The 20,913-nt window shown below is 41.7% G+C and overlaps 1 protein-coding gene across 1 annotated transcript; it reads right to left on the bottom strand.

The window, feature by feature from the left end:
- Positions 1–733: 733 nt before the first annotated feature.
- On the bottom strand, positions 734–20,908 carry NPAT (nuclear protein, coactivator of histone transcription). Its single transcript, XM_072326626.1, has 18 exons — positions 20,753–20,908; positions 17,950–18,068; positions 16,403–16,463; positions 15,143–15,215; positions 14,647–14,687; positions 13,358–13,588; positions 12,803–12,887; positions 12,395–12,527; positions 11,717–11,808; positions 11,546–11,633; positions 10,877–10,973; positions 10,275–10,400; positions 7,804–9,489; positions 6,574–6,689; positions 6,366–6,474; positions 4,467–4,524; positions 2,881–4,036; positions 734–2,002 (listed from the first exon to the last, which is right to left on the bottom strand). The coding sequence occupies exons 1-18, from the start codon at positions 20,787–20,789 to the stop codon at positions 1,925–1,927; spliced, it is 4,386 nt and encodes a 1,461-aa protein (XP_072182727.1). The 5' UTR covers positions 20,790–20,908; the 3' UTR covers positions 734–1,924.
- Between the last annotated feature and the right edge of the window lie 5 nt (positions 20,909–20,913).

The raw sequence follows: 20,913 nt of genomic DNA, 5'->3' as shown, positions 1-20,913 counted from the left end.
TATTTTGCAAGTATGGGGAAACAGGAAAATGCCTTCCTGCAGAGTGAGTCTTGTTCGAGGCTTCCGTGAGATGCAGTTTCTTCAACACTTTATGGCAGAGGGCAAAAATGGGCAATTCCAGCCATCTGTTCTACTCACTGGCTGCAGAAGAGAAACACTCCCACATTTCTTAGTGTGATAGAGGACAGCTGCATTCTTACCTCACCGTATGTTTCCCAGATGACTGCCTTTATAACCTTACTTCCACTAAGGAAGGGGGACAAATACTTCGGCGTGGCTATGACGGGAGCTGGTTTTATGGCGTTCTTCCTTTTTCTCTGCAAAGGAACAGGCTTGAAAAGACAGCAAACAAAATGGGGTTCAAATGGTACACAGGAAGAATTAAATCAACCTTAGAAATCCACACTTGGGTACCTGTTCTTCTAAACAACACCCGCCCCAACAGCACCAGCTTGGGAACTCTTTCTCTAGAAAGCATAAATAAGCACAGTGATAATTCATGGCTTCAGTCACATTACTTGCACTGCAAATGAAAGATGGTGGATATTGGCTGCGCTATGGAATGGCAACACTCCGCCTTAAATAAGTGGCAAATAAATTATTTACAGATATCATGCATCAGCGCTCAGTTCTACTAAGCAGGAAAGGCTGTGGCTTGTATTGTATTGTATCCATACAATATCCACCAGACTCCTTGGTTGACAAACAAAACATTAAACAGGACACACTCGTTATTAAAACAAAAATATTTATTCAAGCTGTAAATGCTATGCAGTATTTAGTTATTGGATGGGTTTAATATAAACATCTACTGCATAATATTGGTTCCTTAGGAATCCTTGTATACTATCTGAAACATTGCCCTGTTGCTGTACAGCTCTCTTACAAGAAAACTTGCATTGTTTAAGACTTCAACAACTTGAGAACCAAGGAGGACACCAGAAGAGAGCATTCTGCGGTATTAGAGCAAGGATTAGGGTGCTCATTTTGTCCCGTGCTAATATCAGTACATAAATTGCAGGTCGAGCTGCTCTTCTCCTGAAGAGTTTGTGTTACTATAGCAAGTTCTATGTTAAACACAAAGATCGGTGCAAATCTTACTGTGTCTGGTCAGGATAAGAAATACTAACAAATGCCTTCTCAACAAATGATGGATGAAAGAATTTACCCCTGCTGTAGAGCACTTGAAATCCTTGTCCAGCTGTGGCTACAGCGTAAGTATTCGTACTGGAAGTAATTCTGCATTCAAAAGACATCCTGTGTAAGAAATGCTGTAAAGACGTGAGGCCTACACAAACTGAAATCCTTTTATCTCAGGGCCTGGTTGGGAAAACCTTCAAAAGATGAGAAATGCTTTGGGGTGGGTTTCTCTTTTTTTCCTTCTGTTTAGTTACCAGGTATTTCTGTTCGCTCCCTCCAAGCCTTACAACACAGGTCTGACGGTTCCAGGAGAACAGGCTTGGAGTCCAAACCAGTCAGAGCCAAAGGTGAAACTCCCATGGGATTCAGCAAGGCAGGGAAGCTGCAGGTGAACAACCCGAGGCTCAGAACAGGGAACTACAAACGCCGCCTTCCAACGCACAACGGCTGTGCGAAGGGACGGAGCAGTTCTGGTGGGTAACAGAGAATGCAGCAGAGCACAGACAACGTGGTGTAACGGGAAACGTACAACTCAACATTACATTTATACAAATGTACAACTTTGCAAAGTAAATGGCTCTATAATTACGCAAGTGCTTTCTCAAAAATAAACATATACCAACTCAATATTTACACTTAGCAACCTGCTTCAGAAACAGCATGATTTTGCTATAAAGTGAAACTTCAGTGCACTGAAAGTGCAACTCACCCTTCAGAACTAATTTCTCATGCAAAACCTCAGCATAACGATACCTAGCTCTACACTGTCACAGTTCACCTTCTTTCATTCATCGTAATGCAAAGATAACAAGAACTTGTCCACGTCCATTCCCGCTGGAAAAGAATTTGGGAGCTTCTTTTTCTGTAGGAGAAGAAAAGAACACTTGTGTGAGATACTGAGAAAGCGGGGTACCAAAGCATTCTGGAAGCATTCTCTCTTCCCTCCATTTGCTCTGCAAGAAAAACTCCACGAAGCTCACTCAGAAATCAGATACCAAAGCGCATACAGAATTCTGGATACCTGCAGCGTACAAACCGCATGTCTGTGGGCAGCATTTCAGTTCTCAACTTCAATAGCAGACCCCTCTCCTCCCCCCCACTTCTACCAGGCACTCCTCTCAGCCCTGCTAAGGTGCAGGATGAGTAACTGATTGCTTTTCATTTACAACATGTCAGGGGTATGTGGTTACCATACCGAGCTGTAACAAAATTATACTGTGCCTCCCTCTTGGTTGCAGACATACATCACCTCTCTGTGTCTCTCTCTGCTATTTGCTAAGCCGTCAAGGTTCTCTGGACTACAAAGTGGGATAATGCACCAAATGTAGGCTTGTAGCCCCAGTAGTGAATTAGGATGCAAAAGCAGTTTGGATTTTAGAAAGCCCTGGTCTAAATTGGCCCGACTTCTAAATTTGATCTAGAAACTGAAGTTAGAATTTACCAACTCATCCATTTTTACAAGAAATCATTTGATTTCCATAGGTATGACTGGCCAGTTCATAGGAGTTGGTTGGACTTGATGATCTTGTAGGCCCTTTCCAACCTTGTGATTCTTTGAGTTCTGTATCTGAAGAGTTCACTCATTTTAAGAGAGCTGTTAGTTCAGAAGAGGCCCAACAGGCAACGTTAGCAACTGACAAGCATAAATAGGATGTCAGGGATTCGGACTAACGCCTCTGAACCATTACAAACAATATGCATGTCTAATACATTCACAGTTTTAATAGTGCCTGTACTTACCTTTATTTTCTTCTTTTTTGACGGCGTTGGAGAGCTTTGGAGGTCTTTCCTATTTGTGGAACGAGAATTTCTCTCGCCCTCATTCAAGTCCTCTAGTTTCCTTTTCTTTACTGTGCTCCTTAAAGACCTGAACTGCTGGGTGTTGTCCTTCAGAGGAGTTGCAGTGCTAGTCCTCGCAATAGCAGCCCGCGATAGGATCATCAGCGTGTGGGCAGCCATACTGACGCTGTTCTCACTGCCAGTTTCGCTGGCAGGGCTGCAGGCGGGCAGGTCTGGTGTGGCAGGAGGGACCATGATTCTAGGGGTTGCACTGTCCTCGTTGAAACGCCGGCAGGTTGGGGTTCGTACACTATCGGTGGTATCATCTGTATGCCTGTCTCCAACTCCGGATGGGGTACGGGGTACTGGCAATTCGCCATTTTCTACTGTTTTACTACTAGGGCTGTGCCACTGAATGTCCTGCAACATTTCCACACACTGCTTGGTGAACGGACTCGACAGGCAAAGGCCTTGGTTGGAAACTTTAGCTGCTTCTCGCTTCGGCTCTTTTGAAGACAGAGAAACAGGCGGTGAAGATTTGCTGTTCCCATTTGACAGCGACCCTTGCTTCTTGTTCAGTTCTTGCACCGAAGCAACTGTCTTCTCATTCCACAAGCTAACGCTCTGCTGGCCATTGGACAGTTTGGCAGGGTCCTGGTTCTTCTGTTTTTCATCACTATCTCTTCGCAATTCGTTTTCTTTATTTGCTGTAGCCTTGTGGAAGGGATCAGAGGGAAGCCCAGCCGTTACCACTTTCCGCTCGGGCTGCGGCTCCTTCACAGCTGTGCTTCTGTTGCCAGCAATTTCTGGCTTGCAGAGAATCCTAGGCAACGTTTTATCTTTGTCTCGCTTTGCTGCCTGTGCTTTGGCAGAGGATGGTGCCGAATCAACAGCAAACGAGGAGTTTTCATTTCTTTCTTTTTGGGGCAAACTCTTAGCAGTCTGTGTTTGTGTGTTTCCACCTGCAGCAGGTAGGATATTATCAAAGCAAAGCACTCTCCTGTGACTTTCACCTTGTCTCGAATTTGAGCTTGTGTTCTCTGCTGGTGCAGCAGGTAAGTTCTCCTCCGCTTTCCTTCCTAGCTCTGCAGTGATAAGCTTGTCTGAATTTCCAGTCCTGAAAAAGAGGTGAAAATAGTTCAGCAACACACTTGTTGTTACTGCACCAGTTCATCTCAGCTGTCTGGAGATTGTTAGAATTAACAGAAAACTCAAAAATATCATCAAAATGAAATCGTCTCATTTTGGCCTCCTCAACTTGTTAAAGCTCTCTTCAATCTGTAAATAAATGTGAGCAACACACAAAATACTGAGAATAGGGAATAATGACTTTGGAAAGTTAAGAGGCAAGAAGGGACGACAAAAAGGTAAGAAAAGTGCCTGTACAAAGAGCCATTAGGGAGGCTGCCACTCTTCAACCTGGGAAAAGAGATGGGGGATCCTACTTATGCCATTGTTCAAAAAGCCGCCTTCCTCCTAGGCAATGCTGCACCAAGAAAATCATGGCAGGAGAAGGCAAGCAGCTTCTAATGCCTGGTGCTTCTTACCTTTGTGTTCGAGCATTTACTTGGTTTGAAGTTTCAGATACGCTCGGTACCGGCTTTCCTAGAACAAGAGATAAAGCATTGGTGGGCTACCACTACTATTTGGAGTACATTATCTCACAATTAGCACAGGGATGTTTTACCTGGCAGAGAATCAATAAAAATATAGGAAGAAAGCCTTGCAACTTTCTCATAACTTTAAAACATATGGAATAACAGATTAGCAAAGGGCACCACCAAGAAATTTGCTATCTACACGCAGGTAGCAGACATCTGGGCATGACGAAACCAATGGAGCTGGACTTACAAATGCACGGCCAGAATTTCCAAGTAGAAGGGAAGTAACTACAGGGAGCTCTCGGTCACCCATCAGAGAACCCATGCAGACTAACTGCACCATCCTTAATGTTGTCCTAATTTTCAACTTCATTCTATTTTCATGCTTAAGCCCACAGCTTTTTTTTTAAAAAAAAGGTAGATAGGCTAATGCACAATTTGTCACAGAATCACAGAATGATTTGGGTTGGAGGGGACCTTAAGCATCATCCAGTTCCAACCCTCTGCCATGGGCAGGGTTGCCCCCCACCAGCAGAGGCTGCCCGTGGCCCCATCCAATGTGGCTTTGACCATCTCGAGGGATGTGCACCAGAGCTCCTATGGGCAGCCGTGTCTCATCAGCCTATAAGTGAAAAACTTACTCCTAACATCTAACCTAAATTTCATTTTATCTCCCATTTCAGTTTAAAGCCATTCCTCCTCATCCTGTCACTATCAGACAGTGTAAGAAGTTGGTCCCACTCCTGCTTGTAAGCTCCCATCAAGTACTGGAATGAGTTCCCCCCAGAGCCTTCTCTTCTGCAAGCTACACAAACCCAGTTCCCTCAAACTGTCTCCATGGTGCTCCAGCCCTCTGGTCATCTTCATGACCCTCCTCAGGATCCCTCCAATAGCTCTGCATCCCTCCTGTGCTGGGGCCCCAGGCATGGACAGACAGCTCCCCTTTATTCTTCCCAGGGCACTGATTCCTGCTTCCACTGCTTATACTTTCGTTTTCCTCAGCCGGGCCAGCAGGTCCTTGCTCAGCCATGCTGATTTCCTTCCTCAACTGCCTGATTTCTTATTCTAGCGGATAGAGAGCTCTTGTGCTCTCATAAAGGCGTTCTTAAAGTGCTGCCAGCTCCATTTTGTTCCCATGTCCCTGAGGACAGTTTCCCAGTGGATCTCACCCAACTATTCCATAAACGGCTGAAGTTCACTCTCCTGAAGTTCAGGGTTCTGACTCAGTTCTGCCAGGCCCACATTCCTCATGATCACAAATTCAACCAGGGCAGTTTCTGCAGCCCATGCTGCCTCCTGTCTTAACCTCTTTAATGATCTCTTCCACGTTAGTGAGTGCCAGATCCAGCAACACTTCAGCTCTGATGGGTCAGTCCAAAACCTGAACCAGACGGCTCTCCTCAATGGAGCTGAGGATTCTCTTGGACAGCTTGCAGCTGTCCATATCCCAGCAGATATTGCATTCGGAAGGGAGCCTGACCTTGTAACTACATTTATTTTATATTTCTGACTATGAATTTCCTTACCCCATCCTCAATACTACGTACTGGCTCTAACTCTGGTCTTTTTTTAATTTGCAATAGCTCAATGAAACCAATACACAGAAGTATGTAACTGAAACTGCAAGGAGAAAACAGCAGAATGTTTTTCAAAATAGATATATAAACATGCAACACCTCTATTAAATATTTCCATATGCATATATGCGTATATATATATATATATACACACACACACACACATGAATAATTACAAACCTATTTATAAACATTTATTACTCAGAACTGATACGTCTTCAGAACCTTCACTTATATTCTGCCCTCCTCAAGAATGCCAAGTGAATACCTGCATTGGTCTTGTTTCTTGCTCCGGGAATCTTCTGTGATTTGGGTGGGATGGGAAGCTTTGGGACATTTCTGTTGCACACTGGATTAGCCACAGGCATATGCAAAACCTTTGAAGAATCAAAATATTCAGTTACAGCTTAGTAAAAGAAATCTTATCCATTGAGCTTCAGTTTTGAAAAGAGACAGACCAATTGGTGACGGGCTACCTGGCGGGCGGGCGCTGAGAAGGAATTCCCATTTTGTCCCACTACTGAGAGAGGAATCATTCCCACCATTCCTTGCAAAACAGGCTGCACTGGAGATGTGATTATAATGGCAGAACCTAAAAACAGAGCACAGCATTACAACTGTATAGAAACAAAAATAAAAGGGCCGCTCCAGAAGTAGTGCCTCCTATTTTATGATATTGGCTCATGATGTCAGAGGCAGATGTTAGCAGGACTGAAGTAGAGACTGATCCTTCCCACCAGTATTCCATCTCATTTTGTTGCTGTGTGACGGATGGCAGAGAAGGACAGTCTGACACAATGGCATCTGACATGGGAGTGTGTATGGATCAAAGGTGCCACTGAACTGCTTCATGTGGAAAACAGGTCACCGATGGAAATCCATCAAAACCTGCTGAATGTTTACGGAGACCAGCAGTGGCTGTGAGCAGAGTGAAAAGCAGACCGTGTGGGCAGCAACAATTTCCTAGCACCAATATGGCCCATGGTCATAGCAGCAGTGAAACAGTTGGCCACATCTACTGGAGCAGACTGTTAAGAGTGTAGCATGCAGGCTATTATTCATTGCTGTCAATAAGGCACAGAGCTAAAGGCAGTGACTGCATTGAAAATAGTGCCTTATAGCTGAAAATTTGCTCTACCAAGTGGTGCTCTTTGAATCTGTTGTAGTTTCCATTGAAATAAATAGAGGCATTACTTTCAGAGTGACCTACGTACATGTGAAAGAGAAAACAAAAGCTTCAAGACAGAATTTCTTAGAATTGTGTATGGTCAAAGCTCTGTCAAGAAAATCTCTGTGTTTTTGATTCATGGTCCTTATCATACATTTCAATTAGACAGCAAGTGTTACGACTAGTTTTGATAGGTTTCTGTAATTAAACACTTCTCCTTTTTTGAGAAATGGTTCAAAATTAAATGAAAAAGCCGAATGTAGCTATCCTAAGTCTTAAACTTTGAATTAAAGGAACTTACCAAAGGTGAACATATGAACATAAAATAGTTCCTTTTGATGTTTAGAGGAAATACCTTTTGTTTAAGCTCAATCACATGGAACTTTGCATAGCAGCCAAGGACTCCCCATGGTTTTTATTTAATTTTAGCAGTAATTAACACACTCCCAAGATTTGAGTTTCAAGGGGCAGAAAGAGCAACATTTAAAGACTCAGTTTACTTTTACAAAAGAATGAAACACATCATTTTTGAAATTACCTTGTGGGAAGCTTGGGGAGACAGCTTGGTTTCCCGCAAATGTACTGCTGGTTCTAGGAGGAGTCCGTAGTTGCTGGACTGCTGGTGCTTGGGCAGCAAGAGGCATAGAGCTGCCAGGCAATACAACTAAGTTGGAAGGAGTTACAGTCGTGCCCAAGGCAGCTGGATCAGTCACACAGGTCGCTATATACAGGTTGTTTGTATTGCCAAAAGCTGTGCTTGTTGCCGGCATCAACTGAATAAATCCTCCTTCCTTGGACAGATTACTTGTACTTGCAACTGAAAAAACAGTGCAGTCCTCATTCTGAGTATTAACTGCTGTGACCACAGGATCCTTAGGTCTGAGCACAAGGAGATTCTGCTCTGCCAAAGCTGTCTCCACACTTTTCTCTGTGTCTTCTGAAGTCAGACATTTGGACAGGCCTGCAGTTTTGCTTGGGGATTTAGCTGGAGAAGACAATATTATTGTTGGTAAATTTTCTCCTGTGATGCTGGAAACAGCATTATTTAACTCCGTGTCTGATGAAATGAACGGATCATCGCTGATGATGATCTTGAGGGACATGATGTTAGAAGGATCAACATCCATTGGTTGACTGCTAGATGATACGCCACCTGTGCTTTTGGCTTCGGTACTCAATTCATCTGTTGAGGAAGCTGTTTCTGGGAGAGGAGAGTGGCACATTTCAGATGTAGTAAGGTTATTTTCAGTGGATGCTACAGAAATTCCTGTATCATCACCAGAGGAGAAATATATCTTATCATGATTGGCTTTTGCGGAAGATGAAGTTTCTTGCATTTCCGCTTGTGATCCCTCTGAGTTTGACAGCCCCGAAGGGAGGTTAAAATCTTTCTTAGGGTTATCGAGTGTGTGCTGCTCACCTGACTGTGTTTTTTTACAAGTACCGGCGGCTTCAAGCTGCAACTCTGTTTTGTCAAGGTCCGACATATTCACTGTGGATTTTGCAGCACAGTCTGACTGCACACTCTGATCTTGTTGGTTAGTACAGTGGCTCAAGTTCTCCTGTGAAATATTAAGTAATGGAGCTGTATCATTTGTTACAGCCTGTTCTTTTCCTGAATCTGCTGATGGGCTAGAAATTGATGTATTATTTTTTCTCAGCCCCGCGCTGTGGGTAGGACTTCCATCAGAAGGGCTTTTAGTGAGTGCTTTTTCAGGTATCGATGTATGTGGTGAAAAGTGACATTTACCTGCAGGCCGTGTTCTGCTCTCACTAGCTCTACAACCCTCTTCCAGTGAAACCAAAGGAATCTGGGGACTACCAGAATGAACATATTCCAAATTAGGACTACTTTGAGCACTATGACTTGGTGTTTCTCTTTCAATGTCCATACATTTTTCACTTCCAAGTACCAGCGTGGACGAGTCTTTTTTACCATAAGAATCTTGACTGTGCTCATGATGTTCACTATCAGAAATCTGCCTCTTGTTAGGTTCAGTCAGAACAGGCACAGAGTCAAAAGCAATTTCCAGCTCGCCAATATGTTCATGGGTAATGGTTTTAAGTACGTCAGCCTCCTTCCTTAGCCTACAGTTTCCATGCAATTGTTCACCAGTTGCATTTTTCTTTGCCATATCGTCATCATTAATGGGGTTCTTCAAGGCGCATGATGTTTCTTCCAACTGAAAACCTTTACAGGACAGCACTTCTCTAGAATTATCACCTGTAAAACAGAGACTAATTTGGTTCCACAATTATTACGAAGGATGATAATTTTACAGGGTTTTAGAATTAACTAATCACTTCAATGGAAAGCTGATCCCCATAAAACAAAGCAGGAATGACATTACACATTCTTACTTTCAAGCTGTGTGGAGAGTACATGAAACATACAGTTAGATTACACAGATTGGAAAGCCTGGTAATTCAGTCTCAGCATAAGTAATAATCATTCACATAAGAAGTCAGTGGCTCATAGAACATTTCAGGATAAAGATTGGTCGGCTTTTTTTCAGTACCTGCTACTGACTGACAGTTGTTAAGAATGGGGCAGACAAACCTTTTGTCCAGACTAAGGATATCTGGGGGACCAATTAACCAACATGTTACAGAATAGATAGAAAAGAGTAGGAAGGTTAGATGTAAAACATTATCTTTATGTGCTCTACTGTGAAAACTGCATACCATGAAAACTGCATAGAATCTCTGTTCTGAATGAGAAAAGTCTTGCAGATATTTCACTTTCTTGCAGGAGCTTAACAAGCATAACTTGCAAAAACTGAACAGCCAGAAACTTTCTTACACACTAAGTGCATCCGTATGATAATACAATGTAAGCATCAGATGGTGTATTAACACCAAAAATATTAAGGTTCTGAGATGTACAATTTAACTGTCTGGAAATACTTTAATCATGAAAAATGAATAGATTAGGAGGAATTATAGAGGGGAAAAAAAAAACATAACAAATAACAAGAGACAACAAAAAACAACCAAACCTATACTTACTGGTTTCTTCTGTTCCTAAAGAACTTTCAAGTGTTTCCAGGTTATCCGCATCTACCAGGATTGTGTTTTCTACCCCACTCTGACCAGAAATACCAGCAGGCAAATTCTTGTTTACCTTGTTCTTCCCTGTTTTCAACATAAGAGTATGATGAATGACTAAATATATTGTTTTAAATGCAAATGTAGTTAATGCATTTTAAATGAAGTGTGTAGGTTTCAAATAAGAAATGCTACCCTAAACACATCAAAAACTCTGTACTCACTATAAATCCAGCAATAGTACAGAAATGTATTTTACACACGGATATTCCTGATCAAACAGAAAAATAACACAAAAGAGTTGAAAAACAGACATGAACTATCATCCCTTATACCAGAAGAGTCTGAAGTTTCAGCCAAATGAAACCTCTGTACTTTACAGTCATGTTTGCAAGAATCTAATTTCCAAGTTACAGGACACAGATACCATACAGTCTACTTCTCATACAAAAGAGGTCTGCTGAACTATCTTTGCTTCCTCAGGGGACATCTGAAAAAAATTCATGATGCTTTTCTTTATAACAACTTTATATATATATATTATTCACAATAATACACCCTACCGTAATCAAACAAGTCAAAGAGCGCCTGAAAAGCTGGATCTGATTCTGTCTGTTCCAGAATGTCCTGTATAGCTTCTTCCGACATATGAATTTCACCCTAAGACAAGACATGTAGAACTATTAGACAACTGCCTTCGCGGCTCAATGAAAAACGATAAGAATCGTTTCCATCTTGTTTTCAGTTCCATTACTTCTGTTCAGCACATAAACATGAAGACAAATGTAGACTCCAAAAGATCTTCTAAGTCCTCTATAACTCTGATATGCCAGAAGCAGTCCCACTTCCCTGCCCTGCAGTCCTGCTGTGCGCTTCCACTGCCCTGCACAGGCACTAGGAATGAATTCAGTGTTAAACTGGCTAAAATTTAACTCCAGCAAAAGATCAGTAGCCTGTTGGTTCAGACCTTGAACCAGCTCACCACCATACAACTCGGTAAGAGATGATGATTATAAAGGGAAGTTGTGGGACTGTCCCTTGGGCAGAAGTTATCCGTCAGATGGGCTTAGTTATCTTTCACAGAAAAGGGGAAAGAAGGTAAAAGGGAAGAAGAAAGAGGTGAGGAGGACAATGCCAGATTAGAGGTAAGCACAGGTTCAGCACAGTCTCCATTACCAATCATTCTGATGTAGTTGATCTTCACAAATGTAAGAAGGGCAATCCAGACCCACCTGAAGTCCAAGGATTTCATCAATTGATGTCTCTTGTTCTGTTGGACCACTTTCTGTCTGTTTTGGTGCCTGAGTGACGTTGCCATCACTGCAACAGAACAGTTATTAGTTCAGAACTCAAAAATAAATCAAATAAGCATGCAGATGAAATTTAGAGGTTTCTTCTATTACCTGCCCAGGATTTTGTTAATGTTCTCAGCTAGCTTTTCCTGAAGAGATTTGTTGCTCAGGATCTTTTCTCTGGCATTTTCAATAATCAATTGCTAGAAAGCAGAGTTTTAAAGCAGTCAGCTTTTTATTTTTTATTATCGCCAAAAAAGAAGAATGAATTTCCAACTTATTTGTGGAATCAAACAATTCCATATACAAAATACTCTTTGAAACAACAGACATCAATGACAAACTCTACTTTAACTATTTCTTGTGCTGCTGTTACAAACTCCTCCTCTTTTTGAATAAGCTGACTTACCTCTCCACCAGGCTCATCCATGACTGCAAAACAACTCAATGAAAAGCATCACAAGCATCAGTCTCGCTCTGCTCTCCTGAAGTACAGCAAGGCTTCCTGTGCTTTCTGGTTTTCCTTCGCTAAAAAATTACAGTATTCTAACAGCTCACATGTGTCTTAGCAAAGTCAATAGATCAAGGGAAAAACAAACAAACGACAACAAAAAAAACTCTGCCTAAATACTCCCAAGCTCAATACATAGAGCAAGTTCAAACATAAAATAATACATTTAACTTCCAAAGTTAATTAATGTAATTCCTACAACATGCAACTCAAAAATGTAGTTCTCTAGTCTGAATTTGGTTCTTAAATGTAAATACCTTCCATAATTATATACTCACTGGGAAGTTACCATCAATAAACTCTTCAAGTGGCTCACTTTCTTTTTCTATTACGACTTCATCAGGATCTTGAGTACTTCTACTTGCTGCAGGAGGTCCAGATGTTGCCACACTTTTCCTCTTCTGAGATTCACTGAAACATTCCGGACAATTTGTCATGTTTACTAAATCAAATATTTTTCTTCTTTCTTAGTGAGTGGAAGATTTTAATCAACATAAAATCAACCACACATTGGAAATGCAACCAATTCCTTACACTTGCTTTATTATCTCATACATATACATCGTGTCTGACTTTGTACAAGTTAGAAATATACACAAACTGTGAATAAACAGCAAACCGCATTTCATTTACACTAAGGATTACAGCACTGCAAAATCTTTACAAGATCTAGAAGAAGTGGTCACCTTTTTCTCCTTCCTGGAGAAAGCAAGTTTGTGTGAAGCTTTCGTTCTTGTGATGCTGGAACTTGAATGTGTATGAAATCTCCTGCTTTATAAAGTCAGAAAGAGACAGTAATGTAAATATTTTGTCCAGTGACATTCTTAAGGCAGTATAAAAATCTTCACATTGTTTATTACGTTCCAATCAACTCAATGGAATTCATCAAAAACAGCTTGGTATTATCATGGCAATGAGAAGCACTCCTTTTAAATACACTGATAAAAATTCTATCTTCTCTGCTACAACAAGTGTCTTGGGAGTGTGATTACTGATAATTAAATGACAAATCGATGCACTTTAATCTCTGAACCCATGTTATGAAGCAATGATGCAAGAGCCATTTCTCTTCCAGGCACTCCCTTTATTTTAATCACCTGAATTGTTATGGAGAGCTTGGAATGCTCTAAAACCTTTTCAGTGGCAGACGATCAGCCCCAATTCTAGAGAAATATTCACCTATACCCAGACTTTTCACAGAAATAAATGTGTCAAAGAAAAAAACCACAAGTGACACTTACTGCTGATCTTGTTTTCTTGGGCTTGTGGCTGGTGAACAAACAACGTATTCAGTCTTGCCTGGGATATACTCTGGTTTATTGATTGCTTGTGGATAACTTGAGGAGATACAGTAGAAGAGGGATACTGTGGTCCTGGCTGAGGGGCTACAGATAGCAGTCCTGAATTTGGAGGAGCTGATTGCTGAAGCATTCTCTGTCGTTTCATTTCTACAATTCCACTTCTTGTACGTGCTGGAGATAACAAAGACAAGATGAAAATAAGTGATAAATGGTCTTAAAAAGGATGTTGACTTCCAAGAAGCAGTCTTTGAATATAGTAATTCACTGGAACTTTTCTGTGCTTCAACAACTAGTTTATGAAACTCAACAAGTACGCATCACTCATCTTTTGCCTTCTGCATTACAGGCTCAAACCAAAAGAATTCAAATACAGACAATTTACATTGACACTGTAACCATGTTCATACCACTGCTGAAACAATTACAGGAACAAATCATACCAAAAGGACATTTCACTACATAAAATGTAACTCATAACTGACCTCAGCTGGAATAGCTAAGACAAGGCTATTTGTTGTGTTTCTTTATCAGACCAAACCTGGCAAATTCAAACAACAGGATACCTTCCAACCCAGTGAATCTCAGATCCAAAAATAATTCTTATCTCTATTTCACATTCTCTTTTCTCATACAGGTTACTCAATAGTGCTACAAAGTAGAAAATGCATTCTTGAGTTAAATAACTTTGCCCTTAAAAGCCCTCTCAGCAGTTTTTGCAATGAAAGAAACAATTCTCGACAGAACAAGTGTCTTTTTTCTGTTATCAAGGACAATATATTTATATTTTGCTTCCATATACATTCATATGAAAATAATTTTTAAAATTGGCATCCATTGGAAACACGCCATAATAAAACCGGTTACATTTTCAGTTCCTCTGAGAACCACAAATTAAACCAACAGCTTCAGGATTCAAACAGCAGTTTTTAGACTTTTGAGCGGCATAAAAGTAAAAAAAAGATTTCAGCAGATCAGAACATGTTATGTTGATGCTTTTAGTCACTTGCAAAAAGCTCAGCCTTTCTTTTTGGTCTCCTGACCACCACAGTAATCCACAGGCTGTACTGAAGACAGCAGTCATATGCTAAAAACTACTGCAGTAGAGAGATGGCAATATTTTAAGAGTAAGGCTGAGTTACTGCTTGCTGCAGCATTCCTTTGGTTTGCACCAAAACAGACCATTAGAACATAAAGCTGACCGACCCCACGTGAACGGTTCAGATACTTACTCCTCTGATTAGCAGAAAACCCCGTGGAGCCCTGCATGCTCCTAGAAAATAAAGCAGGTGACATAAATGAATGGAGCACACTGGAAACACTCAACTATGCATCGTACAGTTAATATCAGTCTGCTCACAGTCCAGCATTTCTTCAGAAAGCTTCTATGTATTGATTTTTGTTTTTACGCTTTTAAACAATGGCCAAGATCCTTCAGATGAAGAACGTGTTACGTTTTTCATCAAGTAACCACAACGGTTTCAGATTCTATATGACTCATAATGTATTGCCTTATGACTGGAAGGCCACATATAAAACCATAACAGCAGACAAGCAGGGCATTATCTTGAAATTTCTACATAACTACCAGCTCTCCCATACCTCTCTCTCACCATCTGTCAGAGCCAATAGACAGCAAAACCATTCTCATGAAATAAGGAGAGCTGATCAATGTAGGGTCTCAATCTTATGGCACAATTTACTTTTTTGATTGCAAAACTGCATTACCTTATCTGAGAAAGCGTATAGTCTAATTTTTTCCACAGAGATGACATCATTGCTGGAACTTCGTTTGTTGTTTCTAAAGCAAACCATAACAAAATAAGAAATGCATTTTAAGCTCTGACAACAGGCAACACGTAGAGAAAAAGTAAAATCGCAGTCAAACTAATTATTATGGGATGATTCAAGCATCATTTAAGTGTAGGTATCTACTTGTCTTCTCAGTATTCTGTTAATTAGAGAGCCCCAATTCCTAATTTAAAGAACTTCATTTGATATGAATACACACTCATCACAGAAGCAGTTCTCAGTTTTATAAGCCTAAGTGAAACCAAGGGGAAGACATTCAAGATGGTATTTCTCAATGGAACCTGCATATGGTTTGGGTACCCTGGCAAACACAACCTAACCTACATTAACTTCTTCAGTTCTGAAAGTGGGATTTATGCTCCCAAACCACTTGGATGATTTTGAAGATTGAGATATATGTGGCATATGGCCCTCTGTAAGTCAGGCTTTGTTTTGCTGCACAAACAAGTAAAAACATTTGCTACTTGGAGTACAGAACATTCAAGCATAAATGAAAGGAAGCAAGCAGATTCATTCATACTGTTTTTAAGGTACCAAGGTCAAACTGCTATGAAGGCAGTATGTTTCTGTCTAAGCTATCATTCCTATTAAACAGCATGAAAAGACCAATATTTTAAAAAGAAATCCAAATGTGACATTTCTTAAACTACAAGTCTTGAATCTAAACACTACTATAATCTGATCGTGAACATACATTAAAAATGTTAAAGACTAGGCAACATGCAGAAGCCCAGTAACTGCTTGTATATTTTGAACAAAGAAAGCTCTAGCTCTCGTTCTACTATTCATATAAAATATTAATTTATTCAGATTTCATTTTCATCAGTTCTAAAAGCCAGACAAGAAACATTTCATACCAGAGGATCCTTCTCGGTTCTTTATCTCACAGGAAACAGGACAACTTAACAAACACAACCCTACGTGTTCTGCACACTTTATTGCATCTTTGTGCTTCACTCAAACATGAAGTCAGAACATCTAGGCTGGAAACTCCAAAGACAATTTGCTCACAAAACAATGTTCTAATTCACAGCTGTCTGCATAATGGGGAAATCTTCCAGCATAGATGGAAAGTTGCTCTAAATCCAAATGCAGGTGGAGAAACTTCCTCTCCCTCGAGGAAATTCACAACAGAGAAATAAGAAAGATTTTAAGAGTTTTGCTCTGAAGCTTTACCTTTTGTTTTCATGGCTACATATTCGTTAAGAATAGTTGTCAAGTTTTTTCCACACAGGGACTGGAAAAAAGAAACACACTGATTTAGAACCTTCTCTAATAACTTACTCTTCACCTGCTGTATCACATCACATTTAAGCAGCTCCTCAGAAGATTTGCTGACCCTCAGCTGTTGGTGCTGAGCTGTGTCAAACCATGTAGAGAGCAATTCATGTAACAACAAACACAAAATTCAAAGTGAATGATCTGCAGTCAGACCTGCACATCCTCAACTCCCATTTAGTGTTACGGAATCAAGACACAAGAAGAAGATGAAGAACAGTTCTAAGAGATTAACGGGTTACCATATAGGAACACAACATGCATCGAGATGCCACCGTGAAAAGAACTTCTGCCTCAAGTACAATTAATACTACCCACATGAAATTCACCTTCATACCATATTTACTTGTTCTTTTACTTCATGTGAAACAAAACGAATTCAGATTTTCAAGTTATCACCATCATTTACTGCATCTTCTTGTCTGCTAGCAGGAATTCTACCGCGCATGAAAAATACAGCCTTTTATTCCAAGCATTCTGACAATGAGTGAAACTTTCTCCTTAGGTACCACATCAACACTTTCCAATTAAATTAAAAAAAAATAAAAGGAAGAATCTACATAATCTCTATTTACTTTTCTTTTTTCCCTACGTCTTGCTGGCCAGAGCTTTGTTCTCAGTTCCCCCCATCACAGCAGAGGTGACAAAACATTTGTTAATGAAATAGGACCATCAGTCTGTTTTTCAATAGGTTCATCAAGACCTCAGGTACCAGAAAAAGAAAAACCTACACATTTGAATATTGGGGATAAGATCCCAGACCACGTAACAACTGATATACTAAGAAAAGGAAACAGAAAACTGGACAAAGATGCACACATAACCATTATAAGGTTAAAAGAAAGTAATACCTAAAAGCTGTAAATTGCATGCTATTTTAAGAGTCTCATCTTGAATGTGTTAAAAACACCAAGTGTCTGGTTACGCTTTAGCTGCACGTACAGATCCACACCTGGAGCTACGTGCTCTACTTGCATCCCCTGCAAAGTGCCACATTTCACCTGGGACAAAGCAGGTGATACTGTGCAAAGAGGAAGCTGAATGAAAACACAGTGCTGCTCAGCAAATGGTGCTGCCAGACAAAGCGGAGGCGCCTTAGTTACATCAGTGTTCGCATGAAATGGCACATTACTGGAAGCTGTATCTGGGATAAGCAAGCCATCTTCAACAAACAAGAGCAGCCCTGCAATCAATGAGACCCTTACAACACCATTCCATAAATCAATCCTCAAAGCTGTAAGGCTGGCTGAATTCATTTTGCTGAACATGATTAAATATTATGAACCAAATCACCGCTAACCCCGCTGGATACAAATGTAAAGCAAATGATCAAACTCGTCATTTTAAACATCATTTCAGAAACAACTGTTACATTGGAAAACCTAAATACTCTCTTTCATTGGAAGAACACCATTCACCTTACTGTTCAGCAAGCACAAACTCACCAGCAAGCAGGCTGGAATGAACCCATCCTCTGTACAGTGCTCTGCGTATTCCTTCAAATCGGAGCTTTCTAAAATAAATTCTCGGCAGGTAGCCAGAAGCTTTTCTTGTTGTAAATACCCTGCAACAAGTCAGATAAAACCATTACATTTCACACATTTCTTCTCCTTAGTGGATATCAAAGCATTTACACAAACAGCTGTGTACAATGGTGAGCCACCTGCTAAGGATTTCTATGTTGGACAAGGATGCAGAGTTAGTTTAAAAGAACACACATCTTGCAAAATACTCCCTTAAAACCAGAAATGACACCAAACATGACTGATACTCCACTGTGGTTACAAACAAGGCTGGGAGGGGGGCACTACTGTCAGCTTCTCACCCTTGGCTCAAAAGACCAACAACGTGAAACTCACATGGGCTGAACAGCATAGTTTGTCAGTTAAATTCTAGAGGAATTCCTCATTAAAAGGAATACTGGGTAACAATAACTCCGTGCACACCTTCCTGTTCTAAACCAGGTAAAACGTGCAATTGATTGAATGGTGTTTCTTTATTCCACAAACACGCTGTGCACAAGTTAACAGAATAAAATCATTCTCCTCACTCGGTTCCTGAGACTTGCACTTGGAACAGATGCACGAGGTACCATTTGCACACTGCACACACCACAGGACTCGGCAGTGACCAGAGCAGGACGCAGGCTGAAAAAAAATCTACTTTTCCAAAATACAACCCTCAGCAAATACAGTCTGCTCTCATCGAGCCTCTCAAGTCCTGCTTTGATTGTCAACTGCTCCAACACTAAAAGATAAAAAGAGCTCAATATGAATGAGCTGAGAACAAAGAGCCACAAAGGAAAATGCCTTTCCTTTCTTGTCTGTAACAGAACTGAACATGAAATATTTTCAAGAAGCATTAAAATACAAACCTAATTATACAATGCAGGATGTATATCCATTAGCATACGGATTTACATAGAACCCGCACATGGATTGCCTCGGGTCAATGATGCCTACAGAAAAATGCTGACTTGAAGTCTGCATGTAGACAAACAACTTCTAGCAGATCCAAACATATCCAGAAAGGGCACCACATTCCAGACACAGAAAGCCCACTCTGGTTTCCAAACAATAAGCACGTTTTGAAGTCTGGGAATAACCACCAATGGGTGCAATCATAATGCAGGAGCTGGCTTACCTCCTAGTGGTGTTACTGTGGAAATGAAAGGGCCACCCAAGTTCATTCGTCGCCCACATTTTGCTAGAAAACACTCAAACCATTAACTTGCTAAAAGCTAAAAGTGTGTTTTGGGAAAATATAATTATATGTCAGTCTTATTTCCATCCACTGTCGGCCAGGATTGAGGGCAAGGTACTGCCAGATGGGGCTTTGATCTGTTGGCTGTTCTCCCCATCCAAATCATGTAGACACATGAAGTTTCTTGAATCTACTGCTACATCACCACAAGGGATGACTGAACGCTTGTGAACCTCCAGGTATATCCATTTCCTGCAAAGAAGGCCTCCCAGTCTTCAGAAATGGCTGAATCAATATTCTTTGTGTAATGGAACTTACCTGCTCGTGCATGCACTTAATAATTAGGTAATGTTACGCAATCTTTAACACTGCCAAAACTAAATTAAAGCTCAAAATGCTGAGTTCCTTTTGAACTAGGAATGATGCCTTGTTTTGCTCTACTTAAGAAGTGTAAACAACTCACAGCATCAATTGATTCTCACATTCTTTAGAAAAAGATACATTTTGTTACATGTTTTCCTCTGGGTGAGCTCATCTTTAGCTTTGATTATCAACTCCAACGCCACCAACCTTCACATCAACAGAAAGCCAGAGAAAACAAATCCTCAGCCAGCAGCACCGCACTGTCAGCCTGTTTACCAGCTCACAGCTCAGAGATGCCTCATGGGGGAGGAATCCCTAATAGGGAGCAGAGCTCACTGCAGGGAACACCCGCTCCACACCTTGAGCTGCTCAGCTCAGTGCACACATGATGCACGCGCTGTGCCACAGCCAACCCGAGCTGGGATGGACCATCCCTCGTACATGAGATGTAGACAAGACTTTCTACTGTGACAGCATCTGTGAGCCTGACAGACGCTGTCTGCCCAGGAACGTGTAACTCAACCAACTTGTTACGGCAAAGCTCAGGGAGAAATCTTCATCTTTAAGACCTCCTTTCAAAATGCACGGAGTTTCTTGAAACTTTCCGTTGCTTTGCCAGAATAGAAAGAAACAACGCATCCTTACTGGCCTCAGTTCTCAAGATAGCAGCAATACATATTTCAGGTGGAATTTAAATTAAATGGCTGCCCAGGGCCCCATCCAAACTGACCCTGAGCACCGCAGGGATGGGGCACCCGCAGTTCTGTGGGCAGCTGTGCTGGTGCCCCACTGCCCTCAAATAAAATGTGGCTCTCACCTTGTTTGCTCTCATCTTTGGCACTAACCGAACAACAAGGTCATTTAAACAGCTCTGCTGCCTCAGTCCTGCAAACACGGAGGCTGAGCTCTCAGACCGGCCTCTACACACGGGGAGGGAAAAGGAGCTCAGCAAACCTTCACCCGCTCCCATCAGGTACTTCGGGTCGGCTCTGACGCCTTACGCACCGTCTGTTAGCTGCCTACCTGCCCGAGGCCGCCCCGAGCTCGGCCACCCGCGGTCGGCGGGCAGCGCAGTGACAGCCCCAGCGCAGGCCGGGAGCGCCGCGTTAGCCGGGTACGGCCAGGGGGACGGCCGCGGGCTCCGCACCCGAGCTGTCCCTCCCGCTTCCCTCCCTCACTCACCCAGCACCAGCCGGGCCACGTCGGACGGCAGCAGCATAGCGGCGAGGCGGGCAGACAGACAGACAGACAGCAGAGCGCGACTCCCCGAGGGGCACCGCGAACGCCCCGCCGCGATGGGAAGGCGCGGAAACTCCGCCGAGCAGCGCCGCGCCCGGCCCCTT

The sequence above is a fragment of the Excalfactoria chinensis genome, chromosome 1, assembly GCF_039878825.1.
Source record: "Excalfactoria chinensis isolate bCotChi1 chromosome 1, bCotChi1.hap2, whole genome shotgun sequence".
Lineage (NCBI taxonomy): Eukaryota > Metazoa > Chordata > Aves > Galliformes > Phasianidae > Excalfactoria > Excalfactoria chinensis.
This window is presented reverse-complemented; position numbering and strand designations above follow the sequence as displayed.